This window comes from Tachyglossus aculeatus, chromosome X1 (genome assembly GCF_015852505.1).
Source record: "Tachyglossus aculeatus isolate mTacAcu1 chromosome X1, mTacAcu1.pri, whole genome shotgun sequence".
Taxonomy (NCBI): Eukaryota; Metazoa; Chordata; class Mammalia; order Monotremata; family Tachyglossidae; genus Tachyglossus; species Tachyglossus aculeatus.
The window spans coordinates 103,179,699-103,199,131 of NC_052101.1; the positions used below are offsets into that span (position 1 = coordinate 103,179,699).

General features: G+C 40.5%; 1 protein-coding gene across 2 annotated transcripts in view; it reads left to right on the forward strand.

Moving 5' to 3' along the window:
- Positions 1-19,433, forward strand: part of CRBN (cereblon) — a 41,171-nt gene that overhangs the window by 21,264 nt on the left and 474 nt on the right. For both annotated transcript variants that reach the window (XM_038772300.1, XM_038772301.1), the window contains exons 6-10: positions 8,501-8,563; positions 10,037-10,121; positions 12,256-12,371; positions 13,403-13,467; positions 16,194-16,325. In XM_038772300.1, coding sequence (XP_038628228.1) covers positions 8,501-8,563; positions 10,037-10,121; positions 12,256-12,371; positions 13,403-13,467; positions 16,194-16,325 — 461 coding nt within the window. The remainder of the gene's footprint in view (positions 1-8,500; positions 8,564-10,036; positions 10,122-12,255; positions 12,372-13,402; positions 13,468-16,193; positions 16,326-19,433) is intronic.

Sequence of the window (19,433 nt, forward strand, 5' to 3'; positions counted from 1 at the left end):
AATTTGGGTTCTCCCTGGACCAAATTTGGGGCTGTAATCAATGAAATCATTCTTATTGAGTACTTACTGTGTGCAGAGCACTCTGCTAAGCCCTTGGGAGAGTAAACTGTAACTGTAAAATGTAACTGTTGGTAGACATGTTCCCTGCCCACAACAAGCTTACAGTATTGAGGGGATTATACAGCTTGACTGTGTACCATCAAACTAGGGCTCAAAGATTGCCCACCCCAAACTCAGTGACGTCCAAGGGAGGTATGGGGTTAAGGCCTCCCACCAGCCACTCCCTAGATAAGGCTATATAATAATAATAATAATAATAATAATGGCATTTATCAAGCGCTTACTATGTGCAAAGCACTGTTCTAAGCACTGGGGAGGTTACAAGGTGATCAGGTTGTCCCACGGTGGGCTCACAGTCTTCATCCCCATTTTACAGATGAGGTAACTGAGGCCCAGAGAAGTGAAATGACTTGCCCAAAGTCACACCGCTTATAATTGGCAGAGCCGGGATTTGAACCCATGACCCCTGACTCCAAAGCCCATGCTCTTTTCCACTGAGCCACGCTGTTTCCCCTATATAAAGGTGGAGAGGCCATGACAGAGCCCCATCCACAAATAGCCAAGGGGGCGGGTTGGGGGTGGGGGGGAACGACAAACCAGAATTTAATTAGTGACCTTAAAAGAAAGAAACATTCATGGGATGTTGAGGGAGAGGTTCTCAAGGTACTTGTCTACAGTTCCTCATGGTCTTTAGGGCTGATGAACAGACCTTTCACCTAGAATCAGTCTAAATCAACTAGATTCGTGGGCTCAGGCCTTAGAGTGCCTGACAGATCCTGAAAATCTGAGTTTAAACTGAAATTATCTATCAAGGACGCAGATAACCAAGTCAACCAAAACCTTCAGTGGTGGCCCATCCCACTTTCACATCAAACAGAAACTCCTTACCAGTGGCTTTAAGGCAGTCAATCAGCTCTCTCGCTCCTATCTCACATCGCTGATCTCGTACTACAGCTCACGTTCATGTAGTAGAGACCTCTCTGTAACTTAATCTTGTCTGTCTCACCGCTGAACCCTCATCTACATCCTCCCTCTGGCCTGGCACTCCCGCCCTCCTCTTATCAGAAAGTCTACCCCACTCCCCACCTTCAAAACCCTCCTCCAACCCCATCTCCTCCAAGAGACCTTCCCTGACGATGCCTCCATTTCCCTTACCTGCCCTCCCCTCTGCCACCAATGCACTTGGCTGGCTACCCCTTAATAATAATGTTGGTATTTGTTAAGCGCTTACTATGTGCCAAGCACTGTTCTAAGCACTGGGGGGGATACAAGAAAATCAAGGTTGTCCCACGTGGGGCTCACAGTCTTAATCCCCATTTTACAGATGAGGGAATTGAGGCACAGAGAAGTGAAGTGACTTGCCCAACGTCACACAGCAGACAAGTGGTGGAGCCGGGATTAGAACCCACGACCTCTGCACCTTAAGCACTTTAATACTCACCCCAGCCCCACGGCACTTACGTACATATCCTTTATAATGTAAAGGGTCCTTTGATTTTAATTTCATCCTTTGTAATTTATATCAATGTCTAACTCTCCCTCTAGAATTTAAGCTTGTTGTGGGCAGGGAATGTGTCTGTTTATTATTATTTTGTACTCTGTGTACAGTACAGTGCTCTGTACGCAGTAACTGGTCAGTTCACACCATTGATTAATCTTTTTTATTATTATTAATAACAATTATTATTATATTTATAATAATAAAAGGAAAGATTAATCAATGGTGTGTTGATTAATAATAATAATAATAATAATGTTGTATTTGTTAAGAACTTAGTATGTGCCAGGGGAGAGAGATAGCAACTACAGGCATTGGTTCGGGCCTTAATTATCTCAGGACAGAGCTCGGCTCCATTCCTTGGCAGGGGAAGTTTTTCTCCCTATTGGCCCAAAAGTTATTTCTTCCCCAGATCATTCCAAGTCATTCATTCATTCAATTATATTTATTGAGCGCTTACTGTGTGCAGAACACTGTACTAAATGCTTGGGAGAGTACAATACAACAATAAACAGACACATTCCCTGCTCACAACAAGCTCACAGGCTAGATGCAGGGGCGGGGGGCAGACATCAATACAAATAAATAAAATCACAGATATATAAATGCTGTGGGGCTGGGAGCTGGCGGGGGAAGAGCAAAGGGAGCAAGACAGGGTGACGCAGAAGGGAGTGGGAGATGAGGAAAAGTGGGGCTTAGTCTGGGAAGGCCTCTTGGAGATGTGCCTTCAATCAGACTTTGAAGAGCGGGAGAGTAGTTGTCTGTGGGATTTGAGGAAGGAGGGAGTTCCGGGCCAGAGGCAGGATGTGGGATCGGGGTCGGTGGCAAGATGGGCGAGATTGATTCACAGTGAGAAGGTTAGTACTAGAAGAGTGAGGTGTGTAGGCTGGGTTGTAGAAGGAGAGAAGTGAGGTGTGAGGTAGGAGGGCGTGAGGTGGTGGACTGCTTTAAAGCCAATGGTGAGTGTTTCTTTGATGTGGTTGTAGATGGGCAACCACTGGAATTTTTTGAGAAACGGGATGATACGTTCTGAACAGTTTTGTAGGAAAATGATCTGGGCAGCTGAGTGAAGTGTGGATTGTTGTGTTGTTGTGTAGGGATTGTCTCTGTTGCCGAATTGTACTTTCCAAGCGCTTAGTGCAGTGCTCTGCACACGCTGCTCAATAAATATGAATGAATGAATGACTGGAGTGGGAAGAGAAGGGAGGCTGATGCAGTAATCCAGGTGGGATAGGGTGGGTGATTGTATTAACGTGGTAGCAGTTGAGATGGAGAGGAAAGGACAGATTTTAGCTATGTTGTGAAGGTGGGACCAAAAGGATTTAGTGATGGATTGCTTCATTCATTCAGTTGTATTGATTGAGTGCTTACTGTGTGCAAGGCACTGTACTAAGCACTTGGGAGAGTTCAGCATAACTAATAGACACATTCTTCCCCACAACGAGCTCACGGCCTAGAGGACGAGACAGACATTAATATAAATGATTACAGTTATGTACATATGTGCTGTGGGGATGGGAGGGAGGATGAATGAAGGAGCAAGTAAGAGTGGCACAGAAGAGGAGAGGAGGGCTTAGGCAGGGAGGGCTTCTTGGAGGAGATGTGCCTTCAATAAGGTTTTGAAGTGGGGGAGAGCAATTATCTATCTGATAGGAGGGAGGGCATTCCAGGCCAGAGGTAGGATGTGGGTGAGAGGTCGGGGCAAGACAGACGAGATCGAGGAACAGTGAGAAGGTGTGGATTGAATATGTGGGTTGAATGAAAGTGAGGAGTCAAGGATAATGCCAAGTTTATGGGCTTGTGAGACAGGAAGGATGGTGGAGCCGTCTGATGGGAAAGTCAGAGGGAGGACAGGGTTTGGGTGGGAAGATGAGCTCTGTTGTGGCCATGTTAAGTTTGCGGTGACAGGAGGACATGCAAGTAGACTTGAGCCTTTTAGACTGTGAGCCCACTGTTGGGTAGGGACTGTCTCTATATGTTGCCAATTTGTACTTCCCAAGCGCTTAGTACAGTGCTCTGCACGCAGTAAGCGCTCAATAAATACGATTGATGATGATGAAGTAGAAATGTCTTGAAGGCAGGAGGAGATGCGAGACTGCAGAGAGGGAGAGAGATCCCCTGAAAGGGTAGAGGTGGATGACTTTACCAATCTGGTGGCCACCTGTGACTTGGCAAACACTCTTCTCTTCTCTTTTCTCCTCCTCTTCCTCTTTTTTTTGGTAACAATTGTTATGCACCCAGGGAAGTTGGCGTGTGTATCAAATCAGCACTAACGTTTATTACAATGTTAAGAACACTGGACAAACTGTTGGGAAGAATATATGAAGTCATTCAGATATGGCCCCCTAACCCACATGGGGTTCCCAGTCTAAAAAGGGGAGGACAAACTAAGCAGACAAGAATCAAAAGCAAAAACAGGAACAGGTAACGGTAATATTAAATTCTTCATCTCCTCCCTGCTCAGTCATATTTATGGAGTGCTTACTGTGTGCAGAGCACCGTACCAGATGCTTGGGAGAGTATAACATAACAAAAGAACAGAGTCGGTAGTAACGTTCCCTGCCTACAACAAGCTTCAGTCCAGGGCACCATAATCCACACTGTCACAACCTCACACCGCATATGTACATATCTGTAATTTCTTTATTAATGTCCGACTCCCCCTCTAGACTGTAAGCTCGTGGGCAGGGAATAGGTCTACCAACTCTGTTATACTGTACTCCCCCAAACGCTTAGTATAGTGCTCTACATACAGAAAGCGCTCGATAATTATGATTAATTGATAGATGGATTACTTGGGGCCAAGTTTCTGGCTGCTCTCTGCTCATACCTGGCTAGATGTCCAGCATGTGAAGAACTCCTTCCTGGGGTTGCCAAATACAGTGCAGGATACACTGCTGGTTTTACCATTCGGCAAAATAACCATAATTGCATCCTAATGAGCCCTTTGTGGGACAGGGACTGTATCCAGCCTCATTCATTCATTCATTCATTTTTATTGAGCGCTTACTGTGTGCAGAGCACTGTACTAAGTGCTTGGGAAGTGCTAATTTGTATCTACCCTAGCTAGCGCTAAGAACAGTGCTCGACGTAGTAAATGCTTAACAAATACCATTTTCAAAAATGGTGTGTAATGTATATAATGTCAAGCTTCTCAAATTTCTCACACAAATGATGCTGTGTAAATTGACCGACTATTCACCTAATATAGTCCAAAATGTTACCTTCATACTTACATTTTCTGAATATTCAAATAATAATAATAATGCATGTCATTGGGAGCCTTTTAGTATGAAAGCAGAGCTAACTCTGGGGGCTGAATATATTGTGTAAATAGGCTCCATCTTCATCTTTTAAAATAAATTAGCCAAATTGTGGTACGTTGTCCTTTCCCATCAATTCATATGGAAAACAGGTTTTTCAGTAGGTACAGTGAAGTCATATGTTTTTCATTACATCCAAGGCTTTGAAGGACAAAGTTTGATCATTTGTTGGGAGGAAATTTCTCTTGCCGCTAATATGAAGGATTAAAGGGATTAACGCAAAAGACATTGACCTGGCTTGGTTAAACATCTAAAAAGGATAAGTAATGAGGATATACTGCTTTTGCCCTTATGTGTCGTAGCAAAATTTCACTCTCCCTACATTTTTCAATATATTCAGCATGTAATACATAATTTTCCACACCGGCTCACACATCCCCACGGATGAGCAGCTAGCACTCAACGTTGTGCATAGCAGCGACAAGCCAGGAGAAGTGAGCCTAGCTAACCCTGTGCCTCTGCTGCTTTTTATATGTAGGATTTTGAAACTTTATTGTTTCAAGTGGTATTTTTTTCATCATCATCATTTCAAAATTGATGCAGGACTTGTTAATCTCCAAATTTTAGCTGGTGGTAGACAAGCCACAACTACTTTTTATGTTTGGAGCTTGTGGAAAATATTAGCAACAAACTTGTATACTCAGACATCTATCTGTAGCTTTTTAAATTTCTTCAGAATTCATTTCAACTTTTGAACAGAGGCTAGTATAATGGGACAATAGGAAAACAATCAAATCTTTCAATTGTTACTGGATTTGAAAATGTAAATCAAATATTTTGTTTTTGAAAGTTTACCACTACTTGTGCACAGTTATCAACTTTAATGTTTAATTTCCGATCAAAGATTGTACCATGGCATAGGGATTATAATTTGCATTTGCTATTTGAAAGAAAATAGTCACGTAGCTTTTTTAGAAACATTTTAGAAATATATCACAACTGATCTTGGATTATATTAGGGGTCCATTCTTACAGATTTCCAGTGGCTCTTCTGGAGAGAACAAAGGGATTTAATGAGCACTATAATAGATCTTGTTAAATATCTCGGTGATGATTGGATGTAGTTTTCTTGCTCTAGATTTGTGTCTCCAAAAGGAATATTCTTGGGTTCATTCATTCAGTTGGATTTATTGAGTCCTTACTATGTTCAGAGCACTGTACTAAGCACTTGAATAAACAGACACATTCCCCGTCTTGGGTAGAAGCAGGAAGCTGGGAGGTCAACAAGGAGGCTGATAAAGTAGTCCAGGCAGGATAGGATGTGATTGTATCAATGAGATAGTAGTTTGGATGGAGAGGAAAGGGTGGATTTTGGTGATGTTGTGAAGGCGGGACTGACAAGATTTAGTGATGAATTGAATATGTGGGTTGAATGAGAGAGATGAGTTAAGGATAATGCCAAGGTTGCGGGTTTATGAGACAGGAAGGATGGTGGTGCTGTCTACAGTGATGGGAAAGTCAAAGGGAGGACAGGGCTTGAGTGGGAAGATAAGGAGCTCTGTTTTGAACATGTTAATTTTGAGGTGATGGGAGGACATGCAAGTAGAGATGTCTTGAAGGCAGGAGGAAATGTGAGACTGCAGAGAGGGACAGCGATCGGGGTTGGAGCTGTATATTTGGTATCATCCCCATAGAGGTGGTAGTTGAAGCCATGGGAACGAACGAGTTCTCCAATAATAATAACGATGGCATTTATTAAGCGCTTACTAGGTGCAAGGCACTGTTCGAAGCTCTGCGGAGGTTACAAGGTGATCAAGTTGTCCCACGGGGGGCTCACAGTCTTAATCCCCATTTTACAGTTGAGGTAACTGAGGCCCAGAGCAGTTAAGCGACTTGCCCAACGTCACACGGCTGACGACTGGCAGAGCCGGGATTTGAACCCATGACCGCTGACTCCAAAGCCCGGGCTCTTTCCACTGAGCCGCGCTGCTTCTCCAAGGGAGTGGGTGTAGATGGAGAGTAGAAGGGACCCAGAACTGAACCTTGAGAGACCCCCACAGTTAGGGGCTGGGGGCAGAGGCGGAGCCCGTGAAGGAGACTGAGTACTACCAGCCAGAGGGATAAGAGGAGAAGGAGGAATGGACAGTGTCAGTGAAGCCAAGGTTGGGTAATGTTTCCAGGAGGAGGGGCTGGTGGATAGTGTCGAAGGCCGCTGAGAGGGCGAGGAGGAGTAGGATGGAGGAGGTGTAGGATGAAGTAGAGATCGTTGGATGAATGAGGAGAGTGAGAGGAGGGAGCAGTTGAATAGGCTGAAGGGAGAAGAACCTACAACAGCCCAGATTTTAAGGTGGAGAGAGGAGGACCTTCTCTTGTATTTCCACCCCATCTCCCTCTGGCAGCCTCGCTGAAGAAGACAACTTGGCCTGCCCAAGTCACTGGATTGGGAAGCCTTGGAAGGGGGAGGACTTCGTCGGGGAGGGACTTCTCTTCAGCAAATGGAAATAATCTTGGGCAGGCCTTAGCATATCTGGGCCATTTCCACAATTAGGAAATGATGACTCTCCGGATTTTGTGGCTCGTGGTTGTTTAGAACCGGCAGCTAACCTGTACATTACGAGCCGGTATGCTTACTATCTTTACTGCCTTTTTAAAAGTTCCCCTTTAGTCACTATTGTGTTGGTCGCAGTTGCTAACGGACCCCATTTTACCACTTTCTGAATGCAGTCGTGTGTGTGGTGCATTAGTCTTCAGCGGATTACTGGGACCTAATCAAGATTCTGTAGATTAGTGAACAAATGAACGTGAAAAAACTCAAAATCTGTGAGACGTAATGCTTTTGCTTAGTTCTGATTTTTTAAAAAAAATTTAGGAGCTTAAAAATGTTCTATTCCCTCTAGGCTGGTTGGCATTTCTTCTGCAACACCGTCGACAGAAGAAATTTAGAGGAAGAGTGTAGTAGAGGACAACTACTCTTTGAGATCCTGGGTTCCTCTTTAAAATAATATTTGCAATCTTCCCTTCTAATAACCTCATCTTCCCCGAATTTGATCTGAACCTGTCTTGATCCTGTTGATAATGATAGTACGCCTTGTTTATAGAGTACTATATATGATAATGACACCATCAAAATTTTCTTCTACTTCCTCCGTCTGGTATTATGCAACTGGAGTTGTAAATAAATATGCAGGAGTATTTTGCGGTTGTAGTTGAAGTTGGTTTTCAACCCCATCATTTGCAGTTACGTAATCCCCAAGGTTCTTCTCCACCTTGTGTTATATTCTGAAGTTTCCACACAAACACTGTTATTTATTTAAAATGCAAATTACATTTCCCGATACGAGGCAATTTTGTTTGTACCAGCTTGGCGGTCTTCATCATTTTGTCCTTTCTAGTTAGCTTAATTATTTTGACTTATTTTAGCCGTTCTCACCTTTTCAGCAGTTCCTGCAAATGCCATAAAATAGGAGTGATGCAGTTGGAATGCATGTTTCAGAGGTTTGCCACAAAATATAAGCAGAATGAAAAAGATACAGAACGTGATTTTTCAGCAGTACTCTCAAAATAGCTGTGTTTAAAACTCACCAACAAGATAAACCCGGATAACTTCTTAAAGTCTATTGCTGTTTATTCTGAAAATGAAAAGTCTCCACTTCATTAATCACGTATTTTCTATTTTCAGAGGAAGTTTCACTGTGCTAGTCTGACTTCTTGGCCTCCGTGGCTGTATTCCTTATATGATGCTGTAAGTAATCATTTCACTTCTCTTGAATTTCTACTTTTATGAGGGCATTGAATTTCATTATTGAGTTGTGTTCATATAAAGGTCATAGAATTGTGTGCTGGGGACTTTATTTTCTCAAATACGGTGTTTTTATGATCTTGTAATGAATGTGCTGAACTCATTTGTGGAATTTGCTTATGCTTTCTACTACGAGATCATGTTTTCCTAACTTCGTCCCTTTTTGTATGTTTGAATTTTCAATCGAAGTGCTTAGATGGAGAAAGCAACGTGATGATGGGGAAAAAAATATGAAATGCGGTAACGCTTTGAAATATATGTCAAACGTTCAGTGTGCCGTGGAGCCTGGCTGTATTGTTTCCCGATGGGCATTGGCTTTCCAGTTTTTTTTATTACTATTGCTGTGAGGAAGTGAATTTGAATTGTTTTAATTGCTGTATTTTTCCCCTTCTTTGAAATTTCCCCAGAACTTAGTTTAGTGTTATGCACAAAGTGGTACTTACTAAATAAGGCCTCCTGCCTCTCCCCACTCCAGTCTGTAGTTCTTTGCTCCCCTGATGATTTTTCTAAAATGCTGTTCAGCTCCCATATCCAGACTCCTCAAAATCCTTCAATAGTTCCCCATTTTCCTCCACATCAAGCAGAATCTCCTGACCATTGGGTTTTAAACACTCCATAGGCTTTCTTCCTCTTATCCTCTCTCTTGTCCATCCCAGCTTGCATTCTTTGTTCCTTCCAAGCTAGCCGCCTTCTCACTATGCCTTATTCTTGACTCTCTCACCTCTCGACCAAAGGCTCACACACATACCCCTGTTTGGCAATCCCTCCCTTTTCAAATTTCCTGCAATCCCATCTCCTTTAGGAGGCTTTTCCCGATGAATTTTTCTACTCCGTAGTTCTCATCCTCCCAGCTGTCAGCTCAGCAATTCAGCACTGCCTCCACACTTTTGAACTTTCAGTCACACCTAGCACTTTGGTACATAGCAATTTATATACTCTACTTGGAGAGTTTTCCTTAACACAGAGTTCTGCAGGTTAAAACTTCAGTGAATCATTGTTAAAGGTAGCCAGGTTTGGGGTTGTAAAAATGTAGGAATCCATGTCTTCACCTGATTAAAATCAGGAAGTGATTTGTGTCCTTGTGGAATTAAAGGTCTCTTGAAAATGTCAAACACGGTAACACTTATGTGGTCATATCTTAGTTTCTGAGAAACAGACAGATGTGAGTTATTTTCAAATATATATATATATATATATATATATATATATATATGTATACACCAACTTATTTTGACCCACTTCTGCCTTGACTTCTGTTGAAGTCATTGTTTTGTAGGGGCTCTAAGGAGAGAGGTTAATGCCAAAGAGGTTGAATCTTTTATAAGTAGTTTTTTAAGGTAGAAATAGTAACTCACCATTTTTCATGTGTGAAAAGGAAAATCTGTGTACTTAAAATAGACATTATTTCAATTAAAGGAAACTTTGATGGAAAGAGTCAAAAAGCAACTACATGAATGGGATGAAAATCTCAAAGATGAATCTCTTCCTTCAAATCCAATAGGTACAGAAAGCAATTTTTTTCAATTGACTTTTTCTCCTGTCATATGTTACTATGTTAAAAGGAACTCCAGCATTTCATCTGTCTGATTTGTACTTCTGTGAAAACTAGAATCGTGTATTATACATGGGAGTACAGGAAGTCCTTAGATTTATGACACAGTTGGTGAAAACCACATCTTAAATGGAAACATAAATCAGAACCAAGTTTTTCATAGGAACACCCTTATAAATGGAGGATTGGGTCCTGAATCAGATACCACATCTTTACCAAAATTATCCAGAATTCTGTACTCAAGTAATTTTAGATCAATCAATCAATCAATCGTATTTATTGAGCGCTTACTGTGTGCAGATTACTGTACTAAGCACTTGGGAAGTACAAGTTGGCAACATATAGAGACAGTCCCTACCCAACAGTGGGCTCACAGTCTAAAATGGGGAGACAGAGAACAAATCCAGACATACTAACAAAATAAAATAAATAGAATAGATAGGTACAGGTAAAATAAATAAATAAATAGAGTAATAAATATATACAAACATATACATATATACAGGTGCTGTGGGGAAGGGAAGGAGGTAAGATGGGGGGATGGAGAGGGGGACGAAGGGGAGAGGAAGGAAGGGGCTAAGTAATATAGCTACACTAATATATTTTATTGCCTTTTTTATGATATTTGTTAAGCACTTTATATGTGCCAGGCACTGTACTAAACGCTGGGGTAGATACAGAATAATCAGGTTGCATGCAGTCCATCTCCCACATGGGGCTCACACTTTTAATTATTATATTACAGACAGGGTAATTGAAACAGAGAAGTTAAGTGACTTGCCCAAGGTCACACAGGAGACAAGTGGCAGAGCTGGTATTAGAACCCAGGTCCTTCTGACTCCCAGTACTGTGCTCTATCCACTAGGCAACACTACTTCTCTGGTCTAGACTGTAAGCTCTTTGTGGGTCTGCTTATTTTTATATTGTACTCTCCCCAGCTGTGCACACAGTAAGCCCTCAGTAAGTATAGAGTAAATGAAGTTCCATGAAAGGTTGCCAACTTTTACTTCATCAGAAGTAAAATACCTATATTGACCCTCCCTGTTGAATTGTACTTTCCAAGCGCTTAGTGCAGTGCTCTACACACAGTAAGCGCTCAATAAGTATGACTGAATGAATGAATGATGACACCATTTGGTGGTAAAGTGCCCTGCCCCCTGTAAATCCTCCCGCCACACACACACACAAGCACCTATGTCTTTTCAAATTGTTTTCCCATTTCCCAAGGCTCAGTGCACCGCCTCCTACCACTCTTCAAACTTCTGTCATAAAAGAGGCTAGCATTGTAAAGTCGAAGGCTGAAATGAGGTATAAATTTAATGCCATTTGTTGTAACTCAAAGTCTTACACTGAGGACTGCCCGTATTTATTATTACTCTCTGATCAGAAGTTCAGATGAAATGTGTGGTAAGTTTCCTCCCCCATCCTAAAATTTAACAAATTTTAAAATTTGGCTCAAAATGAGTACTGTTTTATGTGCAGACAGGTACATTTTGTTTGAAAATACAAGTGAAAGTGTAAATAACCCTGGAACTAGAGAATCAAAGCAAACTCTAATTAATGTAGTGATACCTTTCTGAAAAGGCAGTTTTTACTAATGTCTGAAAAACATTTCCCTTTATTACATTGTTATATGATCTTTGTTCAAAGAGGAATACTTTAAATGGTATTGACTGGTTGCATTGGTTAATGTTTTAGTGTATATTAAAAAATACTCTCCCAATGTGGAAGAGTTACCTTTCAAGCAACTATGTTGTGAAAGAAGCATTGCTGAGTTTTTCTAGAATCCTGCGCTTCATTTAAAAAAGACAGATAGTGGTGGCTTTGAAGTCCAGGTGAGGGTGGGTGCAGTTACATATTTACAATTCCAAAAACAGAGTTTGGGGATATGATTTTTGATATTTGAACATTGCATTAATGCCACTTAAAAATTTAAAGTACTACAACATTTTGGTGTTAAAATATATATGTGTTTGGGGAGCCCAGAATATCTAAAAGAAAGGTGGTTATTCTGTGCTTATTCAGACACATACCAATTTTATTTCAACACTTCTTAAATTGAAGCCCTCATGCTGTTTTCAAGATTTTTCTTACAGAGTAGCTGCTTGTCTTCCAATTGATGATGCCTTACGGATTCAACTCCTTAAAATTGGAAGTGCAATCCAACGACTGCGTTGTGAATTGGATATTATGAATAAAGTGAGTACCCTGGTGGTTTATCACTAACTCTGCTCAAAGTATGTGAAATCTTATTAAAGTAATGGTGCCCTATTCCTAGGTACAATTAAGGCAAGTTGCTAATATTATTTCAAACAGGATTAAGCCTTCATATATAAAAATGCAGATTTTAAAAGGTCTTTAAAAGATAGGTCCTTAACATTTATCAAATTAAAGTTTTCAAAATAGAAGTTATTTTTACTAAGCTCCCAAATTCTATTTATCAGGTTTAGAGACCTCCGTTTGCCTCACAGAATTACTTAGGAGGTTCGGCAGTAGGTCTTAAACAGACTCCACATATTCAAAGACAGATTTTTACCCTGCTGTGTGAAGATAGTTGAAATACTTCGTTCCATCACTGAATTATCATGCCATGCAGTTTCCTTGACCGAACTTCAAATTAAATAGAAAGACTGGAAAGAAAATGAGGTATTGCATCCCAGGGGCTTATATGAAAATAGAATGTTTTTATAAATTCATTGTAGATATTTTTTTTCTGGACAATGCCAGTGATTAATTGGTCTGTTGAATGCATATTTCCTGGAAATGGTGGATTATTTATCCAGGGCATAGTACAGTGCCTGCCACACAGGAAGCGCTTAACAGATACCAGAATTATTATTTTATGTTGCCTCATCACTGCATTTTAGTTTTCAAGATGTTTTTTATTGTTGGTAATTGAGTACCTGCACTTAGTACACTATTTCCATTTTAGTTTCATTATTTCTATATAGTGGGTTTCTGAGCTTGTTTTGGTTCTAGAAATCTGTGTCGTTTAACTTGACTTTGGCATTTAAATCCAGCAGGATATCACAATCTCCGATTGTGTGCGCGCGCATGCGCTTGCGCATTTTAGCTATGCTGTGTGTAAAATTAGCTCTGTATGGGCCATACACATAGATATGACCACTGTATCGTTATAGTTTATAATTCTACCTTTATCCCAGAAATTCATATGAATTCATTTTTACCTGTATGTGTTAACAGTGATATTTTTTTATGTTCTTTTTAAGTGTACTTCTCTTTGTTGTAAGCAATGTCAAGATACAGAAATAACAACCAAAATTGAAATATTCAGGTGAGTCTTTGATTAGTTTACTCCTTCCTTTCGAAGAAGGTAACAACATAGGAAATCGACTAATCTTATTTACATTGATTTATAATATAATAATGGCATTTATTAAGCGCTTACTACGTGCAAAGCACTGTTCTAAGCGCTGATTTATCTTCATATTATCTTTCAATCAATCCAGTGGTAATTATTAAGCACTTACTGTTTGCTTTGGAGAGTATAAAACAGTCGATAGACATGTTCCCTCCTTAAAAGGCGCAATCTAGAGGGGAGAGACAGGCAATAAAATTTATTATGGTGCTGTAGGGCTGAATGGGTGACTGTGGAATGATTAAAGGGTGAAATCCAAGTGCATAAGTGACACAAAAGGGAGAGAAAGGAGGGCTTAGTCAGGGAAGGCCTTTTGGAGGTGGAGTGATTTTAATAAGGCTTTGAAGGTGGGGAGAGGGGTGGTCTGTCATGTTAAGTGGAAGGGCATTCCAGGCCAGAGGGAGGATGTGGGCAGTGAGATAAATGAGATAAATAATAATAATAATGGTATTTGTTAAGCGCTTACTATGTGCCAGGCACCGTACTAAGCGCTGAAGTGGATACAAGCAAATGGGGCTGGACCCAGTCCTTGTCCCCTTTGGGGCTCCCGGTCTCAATCCCCATTTTACAGCTGAGGTAACCGAGGCCCGGAGAAGTGAAGTGACTTGCCTAAGGCCACACAGCAGACAAGTGGCAGAGCCGGGATTAGAACCCATGACCTTTTGCCTTCCGGGCCCACGCTCTACCCACTAGGCCACGCTGCAGCGCTTAGGTGTGGGGAGTAGGTCGGCGTTAGAGGAGCCGAGTGTGCACACTGGGTTGTAATAGGAAACCAGCGGTATGTCCCAGTAATCTTATAAAATGCAAAAAGGCATAAGTAATGGGAACATGCATTGACTTGACAAAGATAAGAGAGACTTGAGTGATTGGGGGCGTTTTTTTGGTCCTTTCACACTGGTGAAACCCAAAATATATCAGCTTGTAAGCAGTTTGTTGGCAGATATGGTCTCGGTTCTTTAGCATGTACCTGAAGCACCGTGTACTCATTGCAGCCTGATAGTGATCAATAAATACTTGACTGATTAATAGGAGAGTTGTTTCGACCTGGCTTTCAAAGGATTGGTGCGGGGATTCTTGCAACAACGCAGCGGTCGTGCTCTTGAAAACTTTTGCATTATCAAAAAATTGTGTCGCGCTTCAATGGGAAATACAAGGCTAGTAGGAAAATGGTTTGAAAGCAGCTGAAATGGTGTCACAGTAGGTGAATTTCATGAAGATTGTGGAAGACAAAAAAAAGCCTTCTAAAGCTCCTTTCAAGCACCCTGCATTGTCTGACATTTTTTTCTAACCCTCTTCTGACATGTATCAGAGGTCCCTTCCTGGGGAGCTAATTTGCAAGTGCTGAAAGTCAATTTTGAATAAACAGTGAATTTTAAATAGGTGCATTGGGTTCTTCTGAACTACTGATAAATATTCCTGTGTGTTCATGTCATTCACCTTGAAACAAGTTTAAAAAGGCTTTCTGGGCAAAGTCCCACACCATTCATTCATTCAATCGTATTTATTGAGTGCTTACTGTGTGTAGAGCACTGTACTAAGCGCTTGGGAAGTACAAGTTGGCATTGTTATAGCCAATTCACAGCCATGTTGTGGGAACCATATTTCCCTATTCTTTGAGCGCACTCTGTCCAGATGGTTTTGTAAAAGATTATGTCCTGGCAGGAATGTCAGTATTAATTATTTTTGGTTAATGTAAAAAGGAGACAGAAGAAAAGGACAGTTGAGATACCATTGGTGCCCTTGCTAAGAGAACAAAAATGAACTAGTGGTGAAGTTTTGCTGTGTTTGTGAAATTCTCAGGGTTGTAACCAGCACTGCATTCTGTTTCGGTGTTTAACGTGCTTTATCTAAAAGATGACATATTCAAAATTAAAGTTTATAGAGAACTTTAAAAATTAAGGATTTGTCGTCTTGGTTTGCATACACCCACTTCTGGCTAAAATGGCGTTAAGGAATCCTTCCCCTCCCCACAGCACCTGTATATATGTTTGTACAGATTTATTACTCTATTTATTTTACTTGTGCATATTTACTATTCTATTTATTTTGTTAATGATGTGCATCTAGCTTTATTTCTATTTATTCTGATGACTTGACACCTGTCCACATGTCTTGTTTTGTTGTCTGTCTCCCCCTTCTAGCCTGTGAGCCCGTTGTTGGGTAGGGACCGTCTCTATGTGTTGCCAACTTGTTCTTCCCAAGCGCTTAGTACAGTGCTCTGCAAACAGTAAGCGCCCAATGAATACGATTGAATGAATGAATTAGGAAATGTTTTCCCACCAACATGAGCCTGTTTGATTAAAGTGGGATGTGGTATTGGAGGAAATGGTTTGTGTATAGGCATACACAGCATCAGACACAGGCAGCGAGTACATTGCTAGTTTTTTTTAATGACTGGATTTTACAAGACTGCATTTCCCCTGTTGTAGCAGAAGAAGGTGTACTTGTTTTTCATTTATACTCTTAATTCCAAAAATCTCCTTTTAAATCTTTAGTTTTGCTCTCCCCAAATAGTTGGGACCATTCGGTTACAAGAGGTTAATTCAGTTACTGAATGTTTTCATTTTTGCTCTGTGTTATTTTGCCTTCTTGAAGTCGTCCTCAAAACCTAAAAAATATGTACTCTTGATTATCTGTTGTAGTTTATCCTTGTTCGGACCGATGGCAGCATATGTGAATCCTCATGGATATGTGCACGAGACCCTGACAGTATACAAGGCTTGCAATTTGAGTCTTAGTGACCATTCTTCTACGGAGCACAGCTGGTTTCCTGGGTAATTTGATGACTTTTAACTTTCTAGAATTGAACAGATTCCACGCCGTTTCTTTTCTTTAATCAGACATGAAAGCCAAGAGTTCCAAACACAACTCCCAAAATTACGTTTATAACTTTAAAATGAATAGTAGTAATGTTGAAGTGTTCTCTAGCCTGTGAATGCTGAGGTGAGGATGCTGCATTATTTTTGTATTTTTTGCACATGTAAATGGCCTCTGAATGACTAGTTGGAAGAAAGGCTGGCAACTAAGATTCTAATTTCTTAGTTTAATACCTAAGAAGTTTGAAGCATTGAAACAAAATCAAATTTACTTTGTCATATACATCATGGAAAAAATACTTCTATTCTTTAACAAGGAAAAGCTATTGAGATGCACTTTCACCAGTTAATATACACAGTAGAATCGTACACATTGGGACAATATCAGCAGAACTACTACCACTAACATTTGAATAACCCTTTCCATTAAGACTTTTTTCTAACACTAATTGACATTATTTTCAGTTTAACTAGTATCTACTGTAAAATCTATAGTTACTGTTCTTCATAGTGACTGACCCCCTAAGTATGATCACCTAGAATATTATTAACCTAAGTATGAAGTGATAACCTGAGCAAAACTAAGGCAAGTATTCTGTAGAGCAGGTGGAACAGATATACACGAAGTGATTTTTATACCTCATGTGTATACCTCATTATCACGTTTTGTATGCTTATTTTCCACAAACTTTGGCATATTCCAGTAACTGCTACTCTAATTTTCAGGTACCCAATTTTGTTTTTCCCCCCAAGAAGTGAATATTTGAGCAATTGAAATTCAGGGTTTCTTATCCGCCAGGGGTAGATTACAAATGTCTTCTAGCATTTTCTTCCCTGCCCCAAGTCCAAACCTGCAGGCCAGCAGGAGAATCCTTGGATGCTTTTTGATCTTATTGTGAGATGAAAAGTCATACCTAATTCAGAAACAGGAGGATCAAGGCCTCTCCTACTCTGTACCTGGATCCCATTTCATTCCTTGAAATGTTCTAGAAAGGCACCATGACAGACCATTCTTGCTGGATTAGAAAGGGGATCCAGGAGTTCCTCACTTCCATTCTCATTTATCCAAAATGTTCATCTGGTCCTGAACATTTAGGAGACCACAGAGAATTAGAAGAGGATGAATGGCCATATTAGAGGGGTAAGGAGAAGAAAGAGCAGGTAACAGAAACACCAAATCCTTGACAGAAATGCTGAAAAATGCCATTGGAGGTGTCACTGATGGATTCTTCGGGTTTCAAGGCACTTCCCGGTGCATTAGTTTCCAGCGGGCAACCCTTTTTTCCTAGCGTTCACTGTCCCTGCCTCTTTCATCTTGACAAATTTAGGATGTGCAGGAATGTGAAGCCTAAGGACACTGCCAGTGGGGGTGTGTGAATGCACACCTCTGGCCGTTTGATGCTCAGTGCTGATCATTCATTCGATCGTATTTATTGAGCGCTTACTGTGTGCAGAGCACTGTACTAAGCACATGATGACAATATTGGGGATTGGAGAGCAAACCCGTCCTTGCTTCCTCCCCTGTGGAGTTTCGTCAGTTGATAATAGTATATTATTTGGCTAACGAGAAAATCAATCCATCAGTGGTATTTCTGGAGGGCTTCCTGTGGGCAGAGCACTGTACTAAGCACTTGGGAGAGAGAACAGTACAACGGAGTTGGCAGACACATTCCCTGCCCACAAGAGTTTATAGTCTAGAGGGGGAGACAGACATTAATAGAAATAAATACAGATGAAGAAAAGAATGTGCTCGTTAATGCCAGAAGACCATATGGGAAAACTACCCAGATCTTCTCTTCGCAATTATAAATACTCATCTTTTCTGTCAAAAGATTGGGAGCGCAAACCCTCCAAGTTCTGTCATCAGGTGCTTTCATTCATTTACTCAATCTTATTTATTGAGCGCTTACTGTGTGCAGAGCACTGTACTAAATGCTTGGAAAGTACAATTTGGCAGCAGATAGAGACAGTCCCTACCCAACAACGGGCTCACAGTCTAGATGGGGGAGACAGACACCAAAACAAAACAAGTAGACAAGTGTCAGTACCATCAAAATAGATACTTTCCGTTCTGGATGTGAACTGGTCCATTAACTCTCTTCTTCTGTAATTGGAAATTCTCAAGGGATTTAGAAGTAAAATTACAATTAGTGGACTGAGTTTTTTGGAAGAACTTTTCTATGCCCTTTCTCCCTATCTCCCAGGGATGTGGTGAGGATAAAAATGAAAACATTGATGTGAAAGGGCTTTGGACAAATAAAATTGCTATACAAATGCAATGCCCCCCAAAACAAGGTATCATTATTATTATTGTTGTTGTTATTATACCACACACAGGGTATGTACGGGCTTCCATCCCCTAAAGGAGATTATTTAAAGACCAGGCTTTCATGATCTGTTTATTGTGCTAATGAATAAAAATCCCATTGCCTTAAGGGACTAATGGAACATTAGCACTTTTAACTAAAATATTGGTTTCATTTTTCAGTAAAAAAATAACCGTGTGTGATTTATGACTGTATAAAATACTTTATCCTCGTTCTGGAGCAGGCTTGTTAGTTCTATAACCAGTTGAGAAATATCACTCTAAATGACACTGATTCCCTACTGTGATGATTATAAATTAAACGTCCCGAACATTAATAAACAGCAGCAAAAAAAGTGCATGCTTTTAGGACGATGTACAAGAACAAAACCGTCTATGAAATGCAAAATGGCAAAAATGTAGATGCAAGAGGAAAATGTGGTCCTTGTAAAATTCAAAGGGTACATGCAGATTAAATATGAATTTTAGAAATGCAAAAGCATTTGGGGCTCAGTAGAAACTAGTGTAGATTAAGGAAATGTTGAATCCAATGTTTTTCATGAGAAAAAGCAGCAAGCCTGTCGTTTTGATTAAAAATTTGGCTCTTAGATCAATTAGACAGAGTATGTGCTTATAGGGTATACAAAGTAAGTGGAATCAGCGTCAAATCACTTCATTTTAATATTCACCTTTAAAATGGATCATGCTATTAAAAGCACTTAATGTGAATTCTATAGCATGCAATTCCTAAAAGTACTTCT